This window comes from Zootoca vivipara, chromosome 11 (genome assembly GCF_963506605.1).
Source record: "Zootoca vivipara chromosome 11, rZooViv1.1, whole genome shotgun sequence".
Classification (NCBI taxonomy): domain Eukaryota; kingdom Metazoa; phylum Chordata; class Lepidosauria; order Squamata; family Lacertidae; genus Zootoca; species Zootoca vivipara.
Window position 1 is genome coordinate 10,131,225 of NC_083286.1, and position 26,612 is coordinate 10,157,836.

Genomic DNA, 26,612 nt, shown 5'->3' on the forward strand with positions numbered 1-26,612 from the left:
ACACACAATAACATCAAACATTCTATCTGTTGCAGTCTCTCTTTTTAACACCAGAAATTTTGAACTTGAGCAGTGGTTTTGATTCATAATGGATTTGAAACATGCAGAGATTTGTATGTCAAAGCAATGCATCAGTATAACTCGCTTTAAATCTATGGAATGTACACATAGGATGCTTTTCTTACACACACACACACACACACACACACACACACACACACTGTATAATGGAATCCCACCCCCACTGTAGGTCAATTGGCCAAAGTATTACCACGAATGCAAAGCAGGCTGGTCACACAACAAAGCCACCTAATGCCTACAACAAAAGAACATGGCTGTGCATACATTTAACAGTCATCTAAACACATTACATTTTCCCGCTTTCAAGTATGGTCCTTTCAAACCCTTGCTTTGATGTACCTTTCCGGTTTGAAGTTGGTAGATTACATAAATTATGTATTTTATTGGTTGACAGGCAGGCAGTTAGCACTTCTCAGCGGTGTTGGTTTGTATTCTATTTTATTTCTTTCCCTTGACAAGGCAAACGTACCCCCTGCAATTTTTTAAGTTTCCTTAATCTGAACAGTAAACCAACCAGAATCAATTCTGACCCAAACGGCATAAACAAGATTGGCTATATTCCAAAAAATATATAAAAATGCAGGTTTCCCTGGATTGATATTAGAAAACCACATTGATTGGTTATAGCAGGCTTCCTCAACCTCAGCCCTCCAGATGTTTTTGGCCTACAACTCCCATGATCCCTAGCTAGCAGGACCAGTGGTCAGGGATGATGGGAATTGTAGTCTTAAAACATCTGGAGGGCAGAGACTGAGGAAGCCTGGTTATAGCAAAAAAAACCCCAAATGATCCCATATCAGCCCTGCATTGGGAAATTTATAATGTCTGTTGTTTTACAATTTTTTATGTGCTGTAAGCCGCCAAGAGTGGCTGGGGAAACCCAGTCAGATGGGTGGGGTACAAATAACAACAACAACAACAACAACAATAAATATTATTACGGTATATCAACCTGCCTTCACCCTGCAATGTGATGGAAAAACCCTTCTATGCAACCATCATTGGTGGATGTTTGGTTGGTTGGGACATGAAAGAGCTCTTTTTTGTAGCCGCATGCCAGTTGTGAGATTTTATCTCCCAGAATATTAATTTCTCATTTGTTTGACTGCCACTCAGGGCTCATCTAGACTTCCTTTTGTGCCACGCTTTTCAGGCACAAACCCACATTTTAAAGTTTGCTGGCTGATCTTTTTTTTGGGGGGGGGGGGGGTCCCAGGCAGAAGCTAGAAAGACAGAGCCATGCTTGATTTCTACTTGACTCCAAGACTATGACTATGGGAGACCTTCTGGGGTCTTGAAAATTGTGAGTCCCTCCACTGCAGCTCAGGTTGCATATTTGTGTAAATAAGCCATATATCATACAGACACCACAGTTCTACACTGTCCAAACTCTGGGTAAGCACCCAGAACCCCTGGAACATTGCACCAATCACATATCCAGGTGCAATACTATTATTTATATGATGCCTAAGAATACAGCTACCTAACTGCACAAGTAGCTCCTGGGCTAGGCTGCTGTGATATAGCACAGCAGGTCCCCTGTTTAATACAAGAGATACATTTCACTGCGTAATATAAAGCAAATGGGGGTATTAATTCCCCATCCCCCGCAAAAAACCCCCATCAAGTTCTAGTTCCACAATCCTCAAATGAGCAAAGAAACCTTGGAAATGTTGAGCAGTATATTCTTCATAGAGCAGTGATGGGCAACCTTTTGAGCTTGGTGTGTCAAAATTCGCCAAAAAACCGAGCATAACACGGGTTAAAAACCATAATTTCATGATATTTATAGTTGAAATAACAAAAGTGTATAATTGTAATATATAACCAAAAACTAATTATTTAACCAAAGCAAACCAAAAACTCCTTATTTATCACAAAGTGCCCAAAGTTGTTGAGCTTTTTGAGGGGAGCTGCTAACCAAAGTTTTGGAGGTTTTTTGGGGGGTGCAAAAGTTGCTTTGCTTTTGGGGGGTGCCCCAAAGCTGCTGCACTTTTTTCGGGGGGGAAAGAGAACAGAAATAAATGACGAATAATACCTTCGCTGGAACTAACACGCAGCACCGACATAGTCTGCCAAAGCGCCAATAGGAGGAGCGGGAGAACAAATGGGGGGGGAACCAACAACAACAGCGTGAATGGGCTGATGGGGCGCGTGCCAGCAGTGAGGGCTCTGCGTGTCACATTTGACATACGTGTCATAGGTTCGCCATCACTGTCATAGAGTATGTGAAATGTCCGGGTGAATGTACAAACAACAGTCTTCCCTCGTGTCTAACTGTGACTGTGACTGATTCCATGGGAGATGACCAGGGACAAAAAGCTATTTTTTTGGCAGTGACTACTAAAATTGCATCATTCTGCAACTTATCACCATTCCAGTCAGTTAGCTATTCAGATGTCTTTTCCAGTTTCTGATTCAGCTGTCTGTTTGCTATGCAACCTTCTTGATTTTGGAACATCAAGATCCCACAAGGCTCTCATTATAGCTTCGAAGGTTCCACACTGAATTACTAAAACTCAGCACAGTGCTGTTTATCGGCTCCACGACTCTCTGAGGTTAGAGCATCATTGTTATTTTATGGCAGTTCACAAGAAAGGAACAGAAGGCAAAGTAATGTCACTGTTGTTTAATATGGCAAACATTGGGAAAAGAGTGAATTCATGTTCTTTGTACCATTACATTGAGGAAACAATTTGAGCTAAACTCAATCAGCCATCCTGCACTATAACTGTATAAGGATGTAATTAAGCAATTTAAGAGACTGCAGAGTGAAATTAATGTGGCTTCATTTGGGGGCTTCAAGCCATACAGCATGGGTGGTTCAATTTTTTTTGGCCCAGTGCATGCATCTCACACATGTACAAACACTCACACTGCAGATACGTGCACTTCAAAGGTGGAGGAAATAACAGATCCATACTTGGTAGCAGACATATGCATGCATTTAAAGCAGTATCATGGTTTCCCCAAAAGAGTCCTTGGAACTGAGAGCTGATAGTAGATGCTTATTTCCCCTCAAAGAGTTCAGGGGAAGACTTTGACCATCTTTCATGATATGGTGCCCTATGCAAGACCAAAGTTGGTGTCCCCAAATGGATCTTCTCAATTATGGATCGTCTCAGTTATGCTTCCCCCTCAGCTCGGTGCCCTGTGTTGGGGAACCACCAGCATTACCCTAAATCCGGCATTGTAGAGTTACCATTTCCTGAGTGATTTAACATCCAACCCTTCTTCCCAGATAATTGTAGTTCTGTGATGGGAATAGGAGCGTCTCCACCCCCATTGTTCTGAGGTCCAGTGCCGAGGGCCTTCTGGCGGTTCCCTCGCTGCGAGAAGCCAAGTTACAGGGAACCAGGCAGAGGGCCTTCTCGGTAGTGGCACCCGCCCTGTGGAACACCCTCCCACCAGATGTCAAAGAGAAAAACAACTACCAGACCTTTAGAAGACATCTGAAGGCAGCCCTGTTTAGGGAAGCTTTTAATGTTTGATGGACTATTGTATTTTAATATTCTGTTGGAAGCCACCCAGAGTGGCTGGGGAAACCTAGCCAGATGGGCAGGGTATAAATAATAGATTATTATTATTATTATTATTATTATTATTATTATTATTATTGGAACCCCCCAACAACTCTCAGCACCCTTAACGAACTACAGCTCCCAAAATTCTTTGGGGGAAGTCATGACAGTTTACATTGGTACAAGAGTGCTTTAAATGTATCATTTTTGCTCCCCATGGCAAGGCTGATTGGGTAATGTCTCCTTCTGCCCAGTGCTGCTCTGAGTGCCCAGTGCTGCAGTTTTCAGAATCGCGCCATTGCAAAGTTATGCCGAATGCATCTATCTAGACACTTGAACCAAACAACCAAATACACACACACAATTATATTAAATTGGACTTACAATGCAGTTCTATCCTTATGAAGTCTTTAATTCCCAGATTCTCTAAAAACACACCAGAAGAAGCGGTTGTCTTGAAGAAAAAGGACACATCAGCACTCAGTTCTCCATGAAAAGTGGGGAAATGAAGATATGAGGCCTCAGTATTGAAGGAGGCTGCATTCCAAAACTCCCCTGATGGCAGAGAAAGAAAAAGTCAGAAAACATTGTTACATGCAGTGCATTTAAATAGAAGCAAACAGAATGCATTAATTTCCCCCTTCTCTTGCAATTTCAATCCAGAGCTCTATAAATACTGCATAAATAGGGGGTCAGTAGTCTTGGACCAGGATACTTAAATGCCCCCTCTTCCGCTGGATCACTTACAAAGTCATTGCTCAGAAATGCTCTTGGTGAGGAGGAGTGAACTTGGCCCCGTGACCGTATCTGATTAACTTCAATGGAGGACACAACTTCATGTGAGCATCCTTGCAGCAATGTCATGTTTTGTGCCTTTATACTGATCAAACTGCAGATATGTCTGTACCTTCCCATGTCCTAAAAACCAGGCCACCAGACTCCTCCATTGATATATCTAGGAGTGCTTCGGATTGTTACATGAAATAGCCAAATGCCTTGTAACTAGGCTGTTTCCTAGTTAGAGGGTATTTTAGAGAACATTGATCTATTATAAATGTGTTAAGCAAGAACATAGACCCAGGGATGATAGGTTTGTCACTATGCTGCACATTTAAACACACCTTGTTATTTCTGCCGCTAAACCCTTACACTTTTATCTGTCACTTTCATAAGCTCTACTGCTTTCCAAGTCAAATTAGGCACTTAGCATCTTCCTGTGGATGCCAAAAACATTTTCTTGTGCTAATTCAATGTATTTTAAAAATCACACACACACACACACACACATATAATAATATAGTTTGCAAAATGAGCTGATGCTTAGAAGTTAAAAATTGTCAACACCAGGTTCCAATGGTTACAAACATTGTGGAATGTTTAACAAGAAGGCATATGAAGCAAACGTAATGTAGTAGAATAATGAAACATTAATATATAGTAAACACTGAAACAAACTTGACTCTGTGCCACTTTTTATACTTTCCAAACAGCATTCAAATGGCATTTTTCTAAAAAGTACATTCTAAAAATTCCTTTATACCCATTGTTGTGGGAAATTCAAGCATTTTACTGATGTGCACTTACGTATCTTTAAACATCTGTACATGTACATCTGGAAACCTTGGTTGGACCAGAGTCCCCAGACAAGCATTCAGAGGCACTTAAATCCTCAGTACTAAATCCACATAACATTCTGCCAACTATCACAATCATTTGGGCAAAAGCCTAGTTCTGAATCAGAATTTATTGTGCTTCTGGATGGGAGCTTATTGTGGAATTGGTGCTGCTGATGTGCACAAATTTTCTTAGCAGCGTTCACATGACGTGTAATTTTTATACTTAATCATGGAAAATCTGATGAGCAAAAATAGTCTGTTATACATCCTGAGTCACTGTTGCTGTTGAAGCTTATAAGCACTTCTTGGTGGGGGGGGAGAGGAATTTGTCAAATATGCAGCAATGTATCAGTGGGTAGCTTCCAATGCCACACCCCTACTACCTGAGCAAGACCTACAAGCATGCCTATTCCCACTAACTGGTCTTGCTGAAAGCACTTGCAATTTCAACACCTCAATTAAGAGCATGGGTAGGCAAACTAAGGCCCGGGTGCCGGATCCGGCCCAAGCGCCTTCTAAATCCAGCCCGCGGACAGTCCGGGAATCAGCGTGTTTTTACATGAGTAGAAAGTGTCCTTTTATTTAAAATGCATCTCTGGGTTATTTGTGGGGCCTACATGAGTAGAATGAGTGCCTTTGTTTAAAATGCATCTCTGGGTTATTTGTAGGGCATAGGAATTCGTTTATCCCCCCCCCCCCAAAAAAATAGTCCGGCCCCACCACAAAGTCTGAGGGACAGTGGACTGGCCCCCTGCTGAAAAAGTTTGCTGACCCCTGTTTAAGAGGAAATGTTTATTAAAATCTACATCAGTGCTTTTTGTCTTGCACAAGTCTTGCACAAGACTTCCTTTTCACTTTTGCGCAGGCCATAGTCAGGTTAATATCATTGTTGCAAAGACCTCAGTATTAAAAATTAAATAAAACAACAACAAAAAGCGGTGGTTATTGACCCAGCCAACTAAAGCACAAACCTCTATATTTGCCCTTGTGAAACATCTTGATTGAGACTGGTAACATTTGCTATTGCACACTTCCTGGGATTCTTTCTAAGGTATACACAATATGCCCCCAAACACATTCTGTCAAGCTGCACCCGCTGGTGGGGGGGGGGGCAAGTGGTAAAACAAAACAACAATGAATATTCGTGACTGGAAGATAAGGAAATGTGTGGATACTAATGGGCCAAATGCACACATTGGTGGTGGGGATGCAACTTTGTGATATAAGGTGCCAATCTGAATTGACCCATCTATATTGTCTTTGCTATTACAGTCATACTTCAGTTTAAGTACGCCTCAGTTTGAGTATTTTCAGTTTAAGTACTCCGCGGACCCGTCTGGAACGGATTAATCCACTTTCCATTACTTTCAATGGGAAAGTTCGCTTCAGGTTAAGTACAGACTTCTGGAACCAATTGAGTTTGTAAACCGAGGTACCACTGAATACAATTCTCTAGAGATGAGCATGTGTGCATGTTTGTGGATGACTGATAGGGAAGAAAGAAGAAGGGTGAGGATGGGAACAAGAAGAATTAAACAGAAATTTGAAATCTCTGAGTGCTAATCAGGGAACCTGTTGAGGTAGCTGTGAGTTGCATCCATCAAACGGGTAAGAGCTGCAGTTCTTATTTATTCTAAAAATGTGGACTCTTGGACTTCTTGGTACAGCTACCATGTGCTACTTTGCATCTTGCAGAAGAAAACTGAATACAAAGCTGATGTGACAGTTTACTGTACACCATAAATGAAAAGCATTGACAAAGCAAGGACCTTGTGGTCTTTCTCTATTTTTCTAACAGTTTTTGAAAGCCATCAGCCGTTCTTTTGGAGAAGTGGATGCAAAATATGCCTTTTGTCACACTCATAATTACTGATGGAAAAGGAAAGTGATCCTAACCTTTTATCACCTACTATAAAGCTTTTCTATATTGTGCACTTGACATCCATAAGGAATTCGTGCCAGCAGGGGTACTTTGCCTCCAATCCTGACTATTATAAATTGCAGCTAAGAATACACTGCCATTCACCCCCGCCCCTTCAAAAATTGCCTCTTTATAGAAAGACTCTCTTCTGCAAGCCTCTGTCTCCAGGCTTCTTGGACACAAATTCCCAATGTTTACTGAGTAAGTAATATTTGCTTTCCCCACTAGATAAGCATGCAGATGACCTGGCTGTCTGAAGGCCTTCGAGATAAACTTTCCCATAGTGCATCAATAGGTAGTTGCCAACCTGAGAGATGTCTCAGGCTGTAGACAGGCAATGATTTTTAAGAGTTGAAAGCTTTAAGATGGATGCTTCGCTCTCTAAGTTGAGCACACACATTTCTTTTGTCTCCGTGTCATCCCTATCCAAGCATACTTTTGAAATGCTGTGCTATTAACAACAGCAAAATCTGTCTGACCTGGCTTGGTACTGGGCACTATAATATTACTATAGCCGTGTTGCTGTTTTTTTTTCTACACTAAAAGGTGCCAGAATGCACCTCCCTCAGAAGACCCACTCCAGAGCCCAAAGAGAATATCTTCCGGCTGGGGGGTCTGGTCTCTTCATGAACCAGAGGCAGCCTCTGTCAGGCAATAATAACAATAATAATTTATTATTTATACCCCACCCAGACCAGCCATTCTGGGTGGTCAGATGGTTGTTTATTTCCTTGACATCTGATGGGAAGGTGTTCCACAGGCTGGGCACCACCAGGGGCATAGGAAGGGGGGCGGAGGGGGGGCTGCCCCAGGTGCTACTCTGGGAGGGGTGACAAGATGGGCCCTGCTTCCCACTCCCATCATTCTGCTCGGACACTGAGGTCCAGCGCTCAGGGCCCTCTGGCAGTTCCCTCACTGTGAGAAATGAGGTTACAGAGAACCAGGCAGAGCGGCTTCTTAGTAGTGGTGCCCGCCCTATGGAATGCCCTCCCATCAGATGTCAAAGAAATAAACAACTATCAGACTTTTAGAAGACATCTGGAGGCAGCCCTGTTTAGGGAAGCTTTTAATATTTGATGAATCATTGCATTTTAATATTCTGCTGGAAGCCGCCCAGAGTGGCTAGGGAAACCCAGTCAGATCGGTGGGGTATGAATAATAAATTCCTATTGTTATTATTATTGGGGAAGCTGTTCCAGTTTCTCCTTGCTATTTGCCCATCTTGTCCACGGAAGGTCACTACTGAGACTTCGGCAGTGTTTTCCTTCATAACAGCACATACAGAGGAGAGGCTGGGACAGACGGAGAAGTGGCTTTGGCTGTGCCCATGTGGAGAAGGGAAGGCAAGTCAGGAGGGAAGGGTGAGAAAAAACCCTGAGCTGACATGGAAGCTGACATGCACTAAAATGCTCCCATAAGGGCAAGGGGGAATGGGGCATCCATGAGATGAAAGTGCAGGGAGAGATGTGATGAGTTGACTGTGGGGTGTGGGTTGAGAAAGAGAGTTGGAGGTGCATTGGGTTGGCAGAGAGCAGAAGGCTTCTGTGAATTGAGGATGTTGACTTCTGTGAAAGTGTGTTCTTTCGGAACAGAAAGCCAGAGATTCAAAGAAGTGGGTCTGTGAATTTTGTGGCTCAGACTCCACCTCTGCCTGGTACTTAGTTCCACTGTGCAATGTCACGTGCAACACTTCCTCAAAATTCCAAAAGGTGCCCATGGATCAGCCTCTTGAATTAAAATAAAATCAAAGATGATAAATGGACTTTGAATATCAAAGCTAAAACTGCTGTTTTTAATAATAAAAAAGCACAGCCTAAGCCAGTTTTAGGACACTATAATTTATAGCGCTATTTAGCTTTCCTCTTTTCCTTAAACAGGTCTTTTATTATGTAAGCACACGGCAGGGTGGTTATTGGACCCGAGAGATTACAGCAGTTTTCCATTCCAATCCATTTAATGGAGCCTTTGGTATTTGGGTCAGAAATTGAAGTAAACGTTCTTTCACACTGCCTTCCAAATAGTGTCTAGGTGAACAACTATGAGAATAAGGATTTACGCATGTTAAAAAGAAGACAGAATGTGTGTCATATGAGGAGATAAACTTTTTAGTGGAGTAATATAATTTGGTTTTTGAGAGTGGTAGCAGCAGACAGAAACAAGGATCTCTGGTGGGCAGTCAAACTATATCCATGGGCCCAGCAATAGCCATTTTAATTTCTTTCCCCTTTCTTCCCTGCTTGCTCTTATTTGCATTGTTCAGCAGCCCTAAAAGGAAGACTAGAAACAAATGTTACGGCATTTCCCATAATCTGCAACTGCATAATAGAAAACAGCTTATTAATACTCTGAACTTAAAAGAAAACTAAGCTGCATACCAATCCATGTGTTTTATGTTTCTGTAGGGGAATCTGCTTGTTAATTTGTCATTGGTCTTATTTTAGCATTTTAAAATGCACCCCATATTTTAACAGCATTTGTTTGATGCTGTTCAAGTATTATTGAAAACTGTTGCTCCTTCAGGGGATTACTGAGAGGGGGACAACTCAAAGAGGAGTGCAGGCTGAGCTGGCAGAGAGAAAGAAAAATAACTATGCAATCCTAAATTGCATAAATAATAATAGCCACAGATCACTATGGCCCCACCCAGCAAAGGATCTGATTCTAGCCATTCCCTACTTCCTTTGGTGGTCTATGACACTTCACCGGGGGGCAATGGGTGGGGGATGATTCCCATCCCTGAATGAAAATAGCTCAGTTGTTTGTATAGTTCAAGCCTACTCATGAAAGATGAATGAAAAATAGCTGCAGGAAAGCACAATCTTATGCATACTTACTCAGTAAGTACCAAATAATTTTACAGAGCTTACCGTATTTCCAAGCTGTGCACAACTGCAGCTTGAGACTTAAGACTTACTGCGCAAGGGACAGTTAGATAACACAAAACTCAGAGAGATAAAGCAGGGCAGTTATTGCAATAGAGGCGCACGCAGACTTTGGCAAAGAAAAGAAAACAGGGAGCGACTTCAAAACGGGATTTTACGGGTGTAAAAAAAAAGTTAGGGTATCTTTGCACGTGTTGTAGTTGAAATGTTACCAGCAGACTGCAGATATAAGGAGGGTGGGTCTATTAGGATTAAAAGTGCTTTGAGCAGAATGTATTAAATGTATTTAAAATGTTGCCCCAAAGCCAGAAGGAGTTACAACTAATGAACTAATAAAATGTTTCCCTGCTTTTAATTACTTTGCACCACTTTGCACCACTTTATAAAATGGGGCGAAACTGTTTACCAGGGTGACATGTTTGGGTAGTGGGGGCAGGGAGGGAAGCAGGGGGGACATATTCACATTACTGAGGCAAATTGGCCAACATTCCTTTTCTCTGATCAGTTACATGTAGTTGACTAACTGGGGCATAATAGGGGTTGAGATGCACATTCAATAACCTACCTTTCACAGAAAGTACCGGTAATGCGGAGAGCTAGCCTTGCTTTTAGAAGGATATCTGGATGAACATTAAACTTCAAGTATTGTCCATTCGTACATTATTTTCAGTGGAATACGCACTTAGATGCTTAGCTAAATAACACCCCACATTTTAGCAGTGAGTGGTCTCACACGACTGCGCAGAGCTAGAGCTGGATTGGAGCAAATGTCTTGTGCTGAAATTCTGGAGGGCAACGAAACTGCCAGAACTGCAGAGCAGTAAATCAGCAGAACAATGGGAATGGACAAGCAATTAAAATGAATGACAACTGGAAGGCAGAGCTCTTTTCAGAAAAGATTTCTGAAAGTTTAACACTAGACCAAGACAAGGCCAGGCTGCACCAAAACGCCAATTCCACCAAAATAAATATATCATGAATTTGAGGAGGAGAAAATTTTTCATGAAATAGACCCCCCTTCCTTTGTTTCACTGATTCATTTTGAGTGACTCCCCTTTCTTAGACTTTTGGTACCTGTTAGCAACAATTTAGAAAGCTGGTGGCCTCTGGTTGCCTATCTACAACACAGGAAGAGAGCGAATTGCAAATCTTCTGTTACTACGGTATAACATATAGTAAGTAGCAGTCAAGTTTGCTCCTTCCATCATCTCATTTAGTTGAGAGTAAACATTTTTTTATATACCTGTTGTCTTTGTCCATGGAGTTTTCTTGGCAGGGATACTGGAGTGGCTTGCCAGTTCCTTCTCCAGGTGGATCACATTTAGTCAAAACTCTCCACTATGACCTGTCCATCTTGGGTGGCCCTGCATGGCATAGCACATAGCTTCTCTTAGTTATTCAAGCCCCTTCGCCATGACAAGGCATTGATCCATGAAGGGGATCAATGATTTGTGAGAGCTGGACCATAAAGAGCTGAACCATAAAGAAGGCTGATCGCCGAAGAATTGATGCTTTTGAATTATGGTGCTGGAGGAGACTCTCGAGAGTCCCATGGACTGCAAGAAGATCAAACCTATCCATTCTGAAGGAAATCAGCCCTGAGTGCTCACTGGAAGGACAGATCCTGAAGCTGAGGCTCCAATACTTTGGCCACCTCATGAGAAGAGAAGACTCCCTGGAAAAGACCCTGATGTTGGGAAAGATTGAGGGTACAAGGAGAAGGGGACGACAGAGGACGAGATGGTTGGACAGTGTTCTCGAAGCTACGAACATGAGTTTGACCAAACTGCGGGAGGCAGTGCAAGACAGGAGTGCCTGGCGTGCTATGGTCCATGGGGTCATGAAGAGTCGGACATGACTAAACGACTAAACAACAACAACAAAACATTTTTACGAGACCCTAGATGCTCCCATGCCTTCCGTTTATGGAGACAGAGATACATTACCTAGAAAGATTGCTAGAAAGCTAGTATTTATTTAAAAGAAAGAAAGAAAGAAAGAAAGGAAAGAAAATGGTGGTGAATGATTCAACAGCAAGCTTTTATTGGGGAGGGGTGACTGACATTTACTGTGCACTAGTACTCTGTGTGTGGAGGAATGTTCCAAAATTTAGTCTGGGAAAGGCAATACGCTTTTCTCAAAATCATCTGAAAGGCTTTGAGTGTAGAATTTCCTGCTAGGTTTGCTCCTCCAGTGCAGAAACTCCAATGCCTCCTAGAGTCCTCACCAGTGCCAGATTTACGTATAAGCTAAACAAGCTATAGCTTAAGGCTCCACTCTCTTGGGGGCCCAAAAAAAATTTAAAGGAAAAAAACCTCGATAAAATACATATTGTGTTATGTGCAAATGGTTATTAGGTCCATGAATTACCATATAGCATATATTCAACACAAAAAAACAGTGACAATTTGTTGTTGACAAAGACAGCTGGACATATAAAGGGCCCCATTACATCCAGTAGCATAGGGCCTCATCAAACCTCAATCCGGCCCTGGTCCTCACCCAGTGGCCAGTCATGCAGAAAACCCCCAGGTTACAACCATCTTCTGCACAAGGTCATTTTCTCCTCTCATCCTAAACTATCCCTTTGATCCCACATATCTGTAATTTACAGATGCACTGCCATTGAGCATAGTGGTTCCATTTAGCTGGCATGCAGGCTGAGGCAGGCTATGGGAGACACAGAGCATTGATTTCAGCTCTAATCATAATTAAGTTATACATTTAAGAAGAACCTCTGCTTGAATATGCATATGCTTTTTTCAACTTTCTGGATGTATCGTTGATGGTTTTTCTGCCTGTTTTGGAGAAGTTCTGTTCAGTAAAGCTTTTAATAATTATTATGCGTCTGGACAATTTTTATTCCAAAAGGAGTCAGTTTTTATGCATTCAGTTGCTTCATGCTGCACAAAATTAATAACTGCAATAGTCATACCTGCCAAATTGCTGTCAGAGAAATAAGGGACCGGGCCGAAAATAGCAGACCGGAAGTAGCGCTGCCGCCATTTTGGAACTGGGCGGAGCATGCTCAGGAGTGACTTGATGCTGCTTTGCCCAGTTCCAAAATGGCCGCCGTGCCAGAAGTTGCACTGCAGCCATTTTGGAACTGGGCAGAGCAGCATTAAAAGTTGCTTCTGAGCATGCTCCGCCCAGTTCCTAAATGGCCGCCGCGCCAGAATAAACCGGGGAAAAACAAAAAAATTCGTTGTTTCAGCTAGGAACAGCTGGAAAAACAGGGGTTTCCCTGGGAAAACGGGAGACTTGGCAGTAGTGCTCTCCTAACCACTGGTAGACCTTTCTTGCATGAATTGCTTATCTAATCTTTCTGGAGAAATACTGTATCAGTGCCACCTAGCTGTGCTTGTTATATTATTAGGAGCAATAGGTAGACCTCCCTTGCTTGTGGTCCCTCCCCATTTCCCTTATCAAGTTCTTGCCCTTGAAGATAATTGCCATTGCAGGGTCATTTATATTTTATCCTCAAATCTTGAGTGCACTGGGCTGAGATACATATATTTCGCCAGCCACTCTCTCAGACAGAGATGACAACAACTTGGCTCACAGTTTGGAAGGAGTAGCTGATGTTTCAACCATTGGAACTATAGGTGGTGAAACTATCCCAACATTTAAATGCCACTTTCATTCTCTCCACCACGCTCACAAAAAAAGATTTTGCTTCCCCCCACTCCCCAATGCATAGCTGAAAAAAAAAACCCACTCTGTTTTAAGGTGGGTAAAATAGCTGGGAAATTCTACTTGTCAATTCAGTCCAGCTCTCTTTGAAACATCGAATTTTGTAGCAAAAAGGTATGTTTAGCCAATGGGTTATTACATTCAGATTGCTGACACGGGAAACACAAAAAAGTAAATTTAGTGTAAAAAAATGAAGGAAAATTATGGTTAAATGTCAAGGCCTAAGAAACCGCAGCTCAAATTAAGTCCCATACGAAGTGTACGATTGCAGGTAGCAGATGTTAGTTGACATAAGTTCAAAAAAACAGAATTACTTACTATCACCCTGGCAAAGCAAAGGTCCAAGTTTGTAAGCTGCTTCAGAATTTGGCCGGTTTGTATCTGTGATGAAAAGTTCTGCTACTGGTAGGTGGTCTTTATAGGATAGGAGCCCAGTGTCATTGGTCCTAGAACATGTAAACAAACAAACTTTCAGATAATGCGTTAAGCTGTTGTGTGAATGAATGTCATTGCCTTTGTGTTAGTTGTGTCTAGCAAATGGCTGCATTTTTAGCAAATGTAGAAGAATAGTACAGTGAAGGCATAGAAATGTTTACCAAAATGGCAACAGATAGAGAGGAGGGAGGAGTTAGAACTACATGCAGTTTTATATAAGGATGACATTATATAAGGATGACAAGTCCAGTTTTGGCCAATAGCCTTGTCAAAGGAAATCTACATATATTGCCCCCATATTTATGGAGAGTTTGATGAAAGCAATGAAAACTCAGATCTCTTTCATCCTGGACATTGAAACATAATTGAAAAGCTGTGCCTGTGCTCAGATCTGTGTGTGCATTCCTTGCAAGGAAGATGTCCTTCGGAGTAATCAAGATCCACTCATAACTCAGCTCTGATGTGAAACTGACGTGCATTGAGTCAAATCATTCACCTATCTAGCTTAGTATTAACTACACTGACTGGCAACAGCTCTCCAGCGTTTCCAACAGGACCCTTTCCCCACCCTACCTGGAGATAGCATGGACTGACCTTTTAGTACGGAAACAATCAGTGTCTGGAACAAATAATGAAAATAACGAAAAAGGCCATAATCATTATTGATACCTGAATGCCACAAGCTATTCTTTTCCTATCTTTTCCAATTGAGAATATATAGTGTTTATGTTCATTTCAGTTTCTATAAGGGTGGGAGGCACTTACATTTGTCAAGGGTTCAAATTCTTACAACAGGCAGGTGTGTGTTTGTGTGTGTGTGTGTGTGTGTAATATATGATTGAAGAAAAAATGAGAAACTTGCAAGAAAAGCTTGCTTTGCTATCCATTTTTTATGCTTGCCATTTCAGCTTTTCCTTGGAGCCTCAGCATTTCCAAACCCTCTTATCTATAAGTTTTTCATTAGCAGGAGAGGATCAGTCCCCAACAATCCATTGAGTCTTTTGTGCTTGACTCAGGGCAGGATGCTGGTGACCAGTTTAAATGGTGAATGTTGTGTGGCTGATGGCCATTTGACTCAGGTTCTCAGCTAGCTCTGTCCTCTAGCCAATTCTGATGCCTGGCAGACAAAGAACCAGTGTTCATTTTGCCCTTTAGTCACATTAGACCCCCAAAGACCCCAGAACAGAAAATGGGGAAAACATTTGAAGTGGCAGCAGGAACAGGAACTGCAAGACCTCAGAATCAGTGGCACAAAGGGGGAAGGGACAGCTTTCCTTGCATAAAATATTTTGGGAAGAATTTTGAGAAGGTATGCTCACAACTGTGGTCCTTCCAAGGATTGTACCAAAGAGCATCATGCCTGCGGAGCCGGGGATCTCATAGTTTCATTGACAGTATGTAGCTGGTCCCTTGGTCCCCAGACAAGTTGACTAGGCTGAACTCCATGCTTTCCCATCCACATGAGATGTTCAAATCAGAAGTGAATCTCAGAGAGTTGTTTCACACGCCAGTTACTGTGGCCCGGTGATGCAACCTTACTGTCTGAAAATACTTATTCCTTTACTCATGAGAGCTATTACTATGTGGGGCTATTATAGTCCCCAAGTTTATCTGTGTGCCTAACTAAACCTTTTCTCATATATGTAACTGTCCATGATTTCTCCTTGTCATAGGGAACACTTTGGGATGAAATTACAGCACGTCAACAAAAAATGACCTTTAACAAAACCATTTTTTTTAAAAAAAAGATAAAAATCTAGGACACATTTTCAAGCTGTGTGCCTGAGGTTGGGCTTCTGAGTTCATGCTAGGAAGAAAGAATTGCTCTAATAGCAGGTGAACTTTGATACTTTAAAAATAGCTGTTTCCATCTAAGTAAGGATTTAGGAACCTAATTTTTAAGACGCTGCTGCGAAAATTCTACCCTACGATTCTGAAGGCACCTCAACACAGCATGAAAAAAAGAAATTTATATCATCCTTGGGCAGACACCAGCAGCTATCACAATGCCATTTCTCACCGATAGGAAGGGGAAGGAGTTGCCAGGAATGTGGACATGTGTTTGCGGGGAAGCACAGCAGGATTCCAATGCTTGGAGGACTTCTGGTCAATCTGGTTGGCCTAGACCTTTATAGAACGGCACCACCGCCTTCCCCTTCTGGCCATCAACAAGTCTATGCAACATTGTAGGATTGGCCATTTGAGGGCTGAGTGACAATTTTTACCCCAGATTGGCACATGTGGTGCTCCCTACTCATAGGTTAAAGTGCATGGTGATGTGGTATGTATCATAATTTGCTTAATTGGCTGCCTGTTCTTTCATAGTCAGGAAGAGAAGTAAGTTTGGATACCTTGGTAAGGACCCTAAAGCAGTTGGATGATGAAAGGACCTAAGGTTATCAGATTTTTTTTTTCAATGAATCCAGGGACACTTTTCAACTTCAATGGATTTTGTATGGGGACTGATTTGTAAATTCGGGGACTGTCCCTGGGAAACGGGGACATCTGGTAACCTAATTAGTCCACCTACTTACCACTGTCAGCTAGCAAAGGCCTTTGAATCCTGGAAACTTTAGCCTATCAAATGCTGCCCAGCATGGTGTGTGTGTGTGTGTGTGTGTGTGTGTGTGTGTGTGTCTGTCTGTCTGTCTGTCTGTCTGTCTGTCTGTCTGTCTGTCTGTCTGCCAGCCAGCTGCCTCCTTAGCTTGTCCTTTGGATGAGCAGATGAGGAAGGCAAAGAGTAACATCTGATTGATCCACTGTATTTAGCCAGGTTGGCAATGCCCAGCAGGAGAAAAGGGAAGCCTTGTACCCAACTGTCTCCTCTATACTTCGGTTATGTTGTTATTTAGAATAAGATTAATAAAGGTGGCCCTTATATCAACTGATGTCTCATGAATTAATTTTGGCAGGATGAGTGGGTGCCACATATTTTGACATTCAACATTCTAACTTGTTGCGGACAAAACAAAGCATGAAAACAAAATCACCATTCATTTCTGTCAGCATCACAGTTGCAGTCATGTTGCGAATCAATGCAGCTTCCTTGTATTCCACAAGCACATTTCTGAACATCTGGCCTGGAGCCTCCCCAGTAAGTCTGTGTCTCATTGATTTTTCCAACCCACCAGCTGAATGGAATTCCATCTAAAAGACAAGTTAGAGAAATTTGTGATTTACTGTTCCACCTGTTTTCCTTCAACTCTAAAGGGAAAAGATACATAAATGAAAAGTTGCAAAATGTGACGTTTTTTAAAAATAAAATTGGCCATACTTCTTTAAAATGCAAACTTTTTTTCATTTTAATGTTTCATTATCATGAACTAAATTACTTTCCAAACTTTCTGCTTATATTACTGGAAAAAGAGAACTGGGAGTCCCTAAATCAGTCAGGCATGATATTAGAACCATTTATCTTAAGGAGGCCACTTACACAATTTGCTTTATGACAACATATGAAGAAGGAAATGCCCTCAGCCCCCAAATCTAGGTAATTTATTATGTGATGTAAAAATCAATAGAAGATCAAGAGTCTACTAGTGAGGGAACGGCAAGTGTCTTATCTCATAAAGGCCTCATTTTGATAATAAAAGATTAGTAAGCATTTACTAATATACTAATTGAGCATATGCTCAACAGAGTTGTGTACAGTGGTACCTCGGTTTAACAACAGCCTTGTTTACGAACTATTCAGTTTACGAGCTCTGCAAAACAGGAAGTAGTGTCCCGGTTTGAGAACTTTACCTAGGTCTAAGAATGGAATCTGAATGGTGGGAGGCCTTATTAGGGAAAGTGTGCCTCGGTTTAAGAACAGTTTTGGTTTAAAAATGAACTTCCAGAACAGGTTAAGTTCATAAACTGAAGTACCACTGTACAGTCAAACTTCAGTTGTTGAACATAATCTGTTTGGGAAGACCGTTTCACTTCCGAAATGTTTGACAACTGAGGCATGGCTTCCGATTGGTTGTGAGAGCTTCTTGAACCCAAGCGGAAGCCGCGTTGGACGTTCGGGTTCCGAAAAACATTCAAAAACCGGAGCATTTACTTCCAGGTTTTCAGCATTCGGGAGCCGAAACATAAAAAATTGAGCTGTTCGAGAACCGAAGTTTGACTGTACTTACTGGGAGAACTGCAAATGTCAAGAGTAAGATTGTGTAGCACAGGCATCCCCAAACTGTGGCCCTCCAGATGTTTTGGCCTACAACTCCCATGATCCCTAGCTAACAGGACCAGTGGTCGGGGAAGATGGGAATTGTAGTCCAAAACATCTGGAGGGTCAAAGTTTGGGGGTGCCTGGTGTAGCAGTTTTTTTTTGTTGCTCTCAATGAACTATAAGAGGAGTCTGCTGGATCAGGCTGATTCACTGAAGCATCCTGTTCTCCCAGTGGTCTGTAGGAAACCAGCAAGCAGGATTGAAGCACAAGAACATTCTCTCCTCCTGTGGTTTCCAGCAACTGGTTTTCAGAAGCACTGCTTCCTCCAGCTGTGACAGTAGCCAATGATTTGGTCTAATCTTCTTTTAAAGCCATCCAAGTTGATGGCCATTCCCTGCCTCCTGTGGGAGTCAGTTTCAGCTACGAAGGTGTGCCGTGTTAATCACTGTCGCTTTAATAACTTGCCTGGTGGCAAGAAGCGACATCGCAGAGCCAACTCTGTCCGCGGCACTGGTTACAGTAAAAATGAGGGAGCCTTAGTTCAACACTACTGTACATTAAGGCGAGAGATGCTGCCAACTAAACAGAGCGATAAATGCACAAAATATACAGAAAAGGGTAATTACTAGAGGATATGAAGCATGAAGATAATTAATCTTAAAAGGAGAAAGAAGGAAGGTGAACTTTGCAATGAATGCAGAAGTCTAGGCACACAGGGAGAATAATGCCCTATTAAATTGCATGGCAACACTTTGGCGAGTCCTGCTTTTGTTTGCGAGAAGCATTCAAGCTTTCAGCAACAACCCCCCCCCCCCACCAAGAATCTGGAACTTATGCCCCCCTTTGCCTTCCTAACAACTGTCAGTACATATTGCATCTCACTGTTAGACAACTCCTCTGCTACCCTGGCAGTCTCTCTGCTTGCAACATATTGACTCGCTCACATACTGTACTATTCAACCTGCCAGCCCAGCAGGTCTTCAAAAAAACAGAACCGGAAGATGAATAATGGCAAGAATGCTCTCCCAGATATATTCTCTCTCTCTCTCTCTCTCTCTCTCTCTCTCTCTCTCTCTCTCTCTCTCTCTCTCTCTCTCTGTGTGTGTGTGTGTGTGTGTGTGTGTGTGTGTTTAGCTTTACAACTTATCCTGAGTGGGACGGTGGTGGTGGAATAGGAAATCCAGATAAAAGGTCTACATAATTTACGAACAATCTCATTTTTTAAATCCTGCATTCATGCCCATATAAAAATTCCACAATTGAATGGTTCTGGGGTGCATCTATATTCTCTGCCATTTTCTTCTGAGTTGGGAGAAAACTATATAAAGAGTTAGGGAATATTTAAAGGTAAAGGGGCCCCTGACCATCAGGTCCAGTCGTGTCCGACTCTGGGGTTGCGGCGCTCATCTCGCTCTATAGGCCGAGGGAGCCGGCGTTTGTCCGCAGACAGCTTCCGGATCATGTGGCCAGCATGACAAAGCTGCTTCTGGCGAACCAGAGCAGCACACGGAAATGCCGTTTACCTTCCCGCCAAAGCGGTCCCTATTTATCTACTTGCACTTTCATGTGCTTTCGAACTGCTAGGTTGGCAGGAGCTGGGACCAAGCAGCGGGAGCTCACCCCGTTGCAGGGATTCGAACCGCCGACCTTCTGATCAGCAAGCCCTAGACTCTGTGGTTTAACCCACAGAGCCACCTGGGTCCTGGGAATATTTAAACATCTTTAAAAAAATAGGTATCATACTGTGACTTTGGACCGTCTTTGAAATCAAGAGTATGCTATGGTTTGTCACTGATGCCTACATGCAAATAGGTGAATGGGATGCTGAATATTTAGCAGGTATCACGAAACATTCCCCTCTTCCTTTCACACGGCCTCAGATGATGAAGTGTGCAAGTAGCAATCCCTTTTCAGTTTATTAGGAACAAACGAAGCTACCTCACATGGAGTCAGACCATTTTTCGTCTTGTTCAGTACTGGCAAGACTGACTGGCAATGACTCTCCAGGGTTTCAACGGGGGACATTCACACTCCTATCTGCAGATGTCAGGGAGTGAACAGGAGACCTTCTGTGCGCAATGCAACCGCCCTATCACTGAACTATGGCACCATCTAAACACAGCAGCAGAAAAGGTGTGCTAAGTGAGCACATGGAAAGCACTTCGATGCATGCATCCATGTGATCAAAGCATGCACCAGTGGAGTTTCCAGGGACTGAATGTGGGAGCTTTTGTATGCAAGGCACTCAGCTATGGCTTTTCTGCCAGGTGAATAACAGAGATCAAGGGATTTACGGTAAGTATTATATTACATCAGGATCTTGGGAGCAATGACTACATTCCTTTCTGGGCAAATTTCCAAGGCTCATATGCTGGCCATGGAGTGGGGGTTGGGTGCACAGCCAAAGGAAAAATGGATGGACCAAAAATGTAAACTTTCCCTTTGTACAGTAGGCTAGCTTTTTTAACATACTCTCACATCCCTCTCTTTCCCCCTTCCAGACAAACAAGAGCTATTATCGGAGTTCAAGGGCAAATTCCAGTGAGGCAAAAATATTTGGTGTGAGCAGCAGGGTGAGTGAGGGACATGATCCAGGGAAAGCAAGTCCTGGAGGCCTGGAGGGTCACATTTGTCTCTAGGGTCTGGGGGTCTCTAATGCCCTTTTCCTGAACGTTTCAACAAAAAGTAAATTAGCACTTTGAACAGGTTTGCTTGAACAAACTATTGGCAAAGGAGGTGGACTGGAATTTGCTTTGGATGTTGGGGTGAATATGTTTTGGCTAACAGTGCGTGCATTTCTGAGTCCTGCATTCTCAGATTACTGTGGAGTTTTCACACAAACAAAAGGATCCCGGAGGAAAGATAAGCCAAGTCTCCAGAATGTAATCCAATTTGCATGTTCATAGACCAGAGCTGTAAACTGTCCTCCTGAGGGGAAAAGGCAAGCCAACATAAGTTATCTATCTGAAAACCTGAGCTAGCTCTGCTTTGTGACACTATAGAACTGCTATGAAATTTTAACAAGCTGTACTATGTTAATTTCAATGTCAAGCCAGTCTAAAGCCATGTACAAATTTGGCAAATAACAAATGTAACATTTGGGACGTGGGTGGCGCTGTGGTTCAAACCACAGAGCCTTGGGCTTGCCAATCAGAAGGTCGGCGGTTCGAATCCCAACGACGGGGTGAGCTCCCATTGCTTGGTCCCAGCTCCTGCCAACCTAGCAGTTTGAAAGCACGTCAAAGTGCAAGTAGATAAATAGGTACCACTCCGGCAGGAAGGTAAACGGCGTTTCCGTGCGCTGCTCTCGTTCACCAGAAGCGGCTTTGTCATGCTGTCCACATGACCTGGAAGCTGTATGCCGGCTCCCTCAGCCAATAACGCGAGATGAGCACCACAACCCCAGAGTCGGTCACGACTGGACCTAATGGTCAGGGGTTCCTTTACCTTTAATGTAACATTTCTTCTGCTCTTCCCTATCACGAATATCAGAATAAACCTTTTCTTATGCTTCTGGTGAAAATTGATTGTTTAACTTGCTGAACAACCCCAAAACACTCTGAATTTGTGTTTAAATGAACCATCTGATAATATCACCTGGAATACATGTCACTATGACTCATGCCCAAAGAGTATACAATTGTCATAGCTGCTTGTGCAACTGCTTGCTCTGTTTTACGCCGCAGGCTGCAGCCCTCCACCAACCTGCTCTAGAAAATTGGATACCATTGTGAAGCAGATGTGGACCAAAGGGGAGGAGAGAAAAAGGAAAAATGAGAAGTTCTGTTGCATCACTGGTGTGACATTGGCTCTCATCCCATATTTCCCCTGCTTCAAGAACATGATAGGGCGTGGAACCTGAATTCTTGCACAGCAATTGTGCATCAAGGCTCCAGCTTTGTGTTGTTTTTTAGTTGAAATCCACCAAGTTATCTGGAAAAGCAAACCTGAAGCCTATGCATAACGTGAGATGGCTAAGGCTATTAAAGGATTATAACAAAGCAGTGATTAGTCAGGCTTCTGCCTTGGCTGTGAATGTTAATAATCAGATGAAAGGAAAACCGTGGATTTGATGCAGCTAGTGAAAAAAGTAAACAGAGTATATAGAAATATTAGCATGTGACATCTTCTGAAGGTTCATTTGCATGCTTCCACGGGAACTGAAAGAAGATGAGGGCTTATCCACATGTCTTCTCATCCCACTGCATTCTCCCAAGGGAAAACCACTCTTTAGCATTCAATCGGAGCAAGCAGCAATTGGGTTCTCAGTGGATTGCTGTTCGTTCCAATTCAAAGCTAAAGAGGGGGGTTTTTCCTGGAAAAGGAGCAAGGCAACAGGGAAAATCTCTTGGACCCATACCATGCTTTCTAGGCATGGGGAAAGTGGGGGTGTGCATGAGCCCTGATTCGTTGTTTCTATCTAAGTTAAAAAATAATGGTTCGTGCTATATCTCCCTTCCTTCCTTCCTTCCTTCCTTCCTTCCTTCCTTCCTTCCTTCCTTCCTTCCTTCCTTCCTTTATTACTCATTGCCATACTCAACTGCTGTATTTGTCAGATGCACTCAATACAAATTATACAATCCTTGGGGCAAGAGGGGTAAAATTATGCAAGGGAAATTTAATGTAGTTTCATACTCTCCTTTTACTCAAGTGGTGCGAAGGGCAGGTCTGCCGAGTGAATTTCCATTAAAAGGCCATTCCCCTTCCCAGGGGGGTGGGGTTGCAGGAAGGCCACATGCACTTCCCATGTACAATGGGGGTGGGGTGGGGAAGCTACCCACATCACTGGGAGTCCCGGCAGTGTCACGCCCCACGGCTGACCAATCCAGCTGACCGGGGGCGTGGCTTACCTTATTTAAACCGCCGTGCAGCCAGGGGCACCTTTTCCTTACCTCCTCTTCACCCCACCCCACCCTCCTCCCTCCCCCCTTTATCCCCCCCCCACTTCATATATATTTAAACCAATTCATAAACCAAGAACCTATACACTGGCTACTAATAATGAAACATATGTTGTAGATATCTTTCCACATTTATTATGCTATTTTTATGATATACAAATGACATAAGAAAACATCTGGCAAGGCATCTTTCCACCTGCCTTGCCACATCCTCCAGTCTCTGCTTCTCATTCTGTATTGACAGTGTTCTGCATTGTGGTTTGCTGTGTTTTATTGATTGGAGTTTAGAAATTACTTATTGGAACTGTCAAGAGTGGATTTCTGTTTAATTTTGAAATGCTGATATTTAATATTATATATTTAATAATATTTAATATTATTCTATATTATTTTAATGACTGTTGAATGATATTTTATTTGCATATTGTATACTGTATTGTGCAGGCACCCCCAAACTGCGGCCCTCCAGATGTTTGGGCCTACAACTCCCATGATCCCTAGCTAACAAGACCAGTGGTCGGGGAAGATGGGAATTGTAGTCCAAAACATCTGGAGGGCCGAAGTTTGGGGATGCCTGGTTTTGTGCATATTGTCTTATTTATATGATGTTAGCTGCTCTGAGCCCGGCTTTGGCCGGGGAGGACGGAATACAAATAAAATTTATTATTATAATATTATTATTAAAACCTGGTATACTTGTTTGTATAACATTATTCTTGTTTATAAAACCCAATTAGAAGAAGAAGAAGAAGAAGAAGAAGAAGAAGAAGAAGAAGAAGAAGAAGAAGAAGAAGAAGAAGAAGAAGAAGAAGAAGAAGAAGAACTAACAATCTGCTTCTTTACAAGGCTGGCATGTGTGCAAATGCACATGTGCAAAAAGCAAGCACTAATAGTGCAAGGTAACTTTGGTCGTACAGCCTGCTATCGTAATCCAGTCAAAATCCAGTGACGTAAAAGAGAAAGAAGAAGAAAAAGAAAACCCACTTCTTTACAGCCAACGTTTTTAAAAGCCAACTCTCCACAAACACATGAAAACATTTCCAAACTGCAGGCAGACTATTGATCTATGACATTTTTATAATGCTCTATTCTATTCCTGCAGTGTGTGTGTGTAAAATCAGTGCAACTAAACCATCATCTAAAAAATAATAATAATTTGTAATACTTCTCTTTTCAGCATTTCATAAACAAGATTATGTGAAAATCTACCCTGATGTTTTTAACCCCCCCCCCCAAAAAAAAACAAGGGGGTTGTGGGTTTTTAACATCAGTGCTGTACAATCTATATTTACTTTGCTGTTGGCAAAATTTTAAAGTCCTTTACATGCAGGCCAGGAAGGAGCTTTGTTATAATTTCTGCTAAACAGTAGGATTAGGCGAGAAATTGAGTTTGAAAGTAGTTAATGCTTTGAATGAAGCTCATTATAAATTGACCTTGGTGCTTTTTCTGGTTCAGAAGCTATTCAGCAATTTACAGGTTGGGGATTTGTTTGCTAAATCTTTTAAAAAGTTGTTCTTTTAAAAAAAGCAAACTATAGTGGCAAGATGCCATAACCTTGGCAAGATTAAATATCTACAGTGGTTCGTTGAGTATAACACATTATGTAGCATAATAAGATTTGTCTGCGTTACTTACCTCGCTTATTTGAAAGCCGTGACTTTTTGCAGTGGTAGGCAAGCTCTTGTTCACAGTGTTCTGCATGGTTAATTGTAGCCTGAAGCTGTTCTAGGTTGGCAGCATATTTGAAAAACACAGTGTGTGGGTTCTCTCGATTAGCACTTTTGACTCTAGTTAACTCGGTGTTGTTGTGCTGTATAACTGTCCAAGTGGTGTCTTGCAAAACAGACAGAAAATAGGCAGTCACGTAAACATTCAACACCCAATATACACTTAGAAGTGCATAATAAACACACCCAAAACAACTGCCTTAAATAAAGAAAAAATAGTATTTCCTCATGGCGCTCTCTCTCTCTCTCTCTCTCTCTCTCTCTCTCTCTCTCTCTCTCTCTCTCTCTCTCTCTCCCCTCCCTCCCTCCCTCCCTCTCTCTTTCTTCTTTGGCCTGCACAACGTTCCTCCTGAATTAGGGTTTAACTAGGATCATTTCTAATGTTAATAACAGAATTTCAGCCTGCAGTATTTTGAAAAGAAGTTTCAGTTCCTTTGTTTCCTTCCTCTATATTACTGGAGATGCTCCTATACGTAGTGAAGAAGACTCAAGAGACAGAGGAATAGTGAAATACTTATTGGATATAACAACAGAAGATCTACACAGCCAATTAACTGAATTGTATATAAAAAAACCAACCAGGTGGATTTCAAATAACTGGAAGGGAGGTATCTTTACAATCCCCAGGACATGTTAGCAGCAGCTGCATTCTGTGGCTCTGCAGCCAAAGAGGAAGAAAGTTCTCCCTCCTTGCTAAGTGAGCCTTGGGTATATGAGCCCAACATGAGCACCCAGGCCCCACTGGGTTGTGTTTGCCAAGGTGTGAACACCAAGCCAAAAGGGCATCCCCAAGGACCTTCTCCAAGCCAAAGGCTGTGGAAGGTGACCCGGAAGGTAAACCCAATAATGCCTCAGGCTGCCTGTACACAAAATCCTTGAATTCCCTGAACTGCCTGCATTAAATGCCTACCAAACTGAATAATTAACTCACATCGGAAGGTCAATCAGGACAACCCAACAGTGCTCAGCAGGCAGAAAATGAGGCGTCCCAAGTGGCAATCAGGCGTTCTTGTGCCAAAACCACCCTACTCATTCCTCCACTAGGCAGCTGGCAAGCCCCATCTTGTAAAGGGAGGGAGGGTGCTAGAAATGAGAAGAAGAAGCTGCTGGGAGTGGAACCGGCTTAAATATCCAGCCAGATGCTTCATCCTCGAGCCCTAAAGTCTCTGTGGTCCCCAAGGTACCTACCACTAGGGACAGACCATCTCACAACTTCCCGAGAAAGGGGGACTGTGACAACTCACCTCTGCTGGAGAGTAGGAGTGCCATTGATAGAACACTGCAGAAAAGCATTTTAGTTGCTGTGGCAGTTACCTCAACCTGCACAGAACCCCCAGACGTTTCACGGTCCATTGGTATCTGCACCAACGTTTTAATTCTGCTGCCACCAACCAGTATATGTCTGGTAATCTCTCCACTCACTCCAGTCAGGGATAACGTTGGAACAAACTACAGTGGTGCCTCGTTAGACGAATTTAATTCGTTCCACGGGTCTTTTCTTATAATGAAAAATTCGTCTAGCGAATCCCATAGGAATGCATTGAACTTTTTTTTGAATTTTTTTTGGCTCATAGAATTAATTGAATTTCAATGCATTCCTATGGGAAACCGCGATTTGCTAGACAAATTTTTCATAAAACAAATTCGTCTAGCGAGGCAATCTCCGCTCGAAAAATCCTT

At 42.5% G+C, this 26,612-nt stretch overlaps 1 protein-coding gene across 1 annotated transcript in view; it reads right to left on the bottom strand.

Annotated features, from left to right (window-relative positions):
• CNTNAP4 (contactin associated protein family member 4) overlaps positions 1 to 26,612 on the bottom strand; it is a 250,325-nt gene that overhangs the window by 33,195 nt on the left and 190,518 nt on the right. Inside the window, exons 13-16 of the mRNA XM_060280113.1 lie at positions 24,841 to 25,038; positions 17,140 to 17,296; positions 14,033 to 14,160; positions 3,987 to 4,157 (exon numbers count right to left, since the gene is read on the bottom strand). Of these exons, the coding sequence (XP_060136096.1) occupies positions 3,987 to 4,157; positions 14,033 to 14,160; positions 17,140 to 17,296; positions 24,841 to 25,038 (654 nt within the window). The remainder of the gene's footprint in view (positions 1 to 3,986; positions 4,158 to 14,032; positions 14,161 to 17,139; positions 17,297 to 24,840; positions 25,039 to 26,612) is intronic.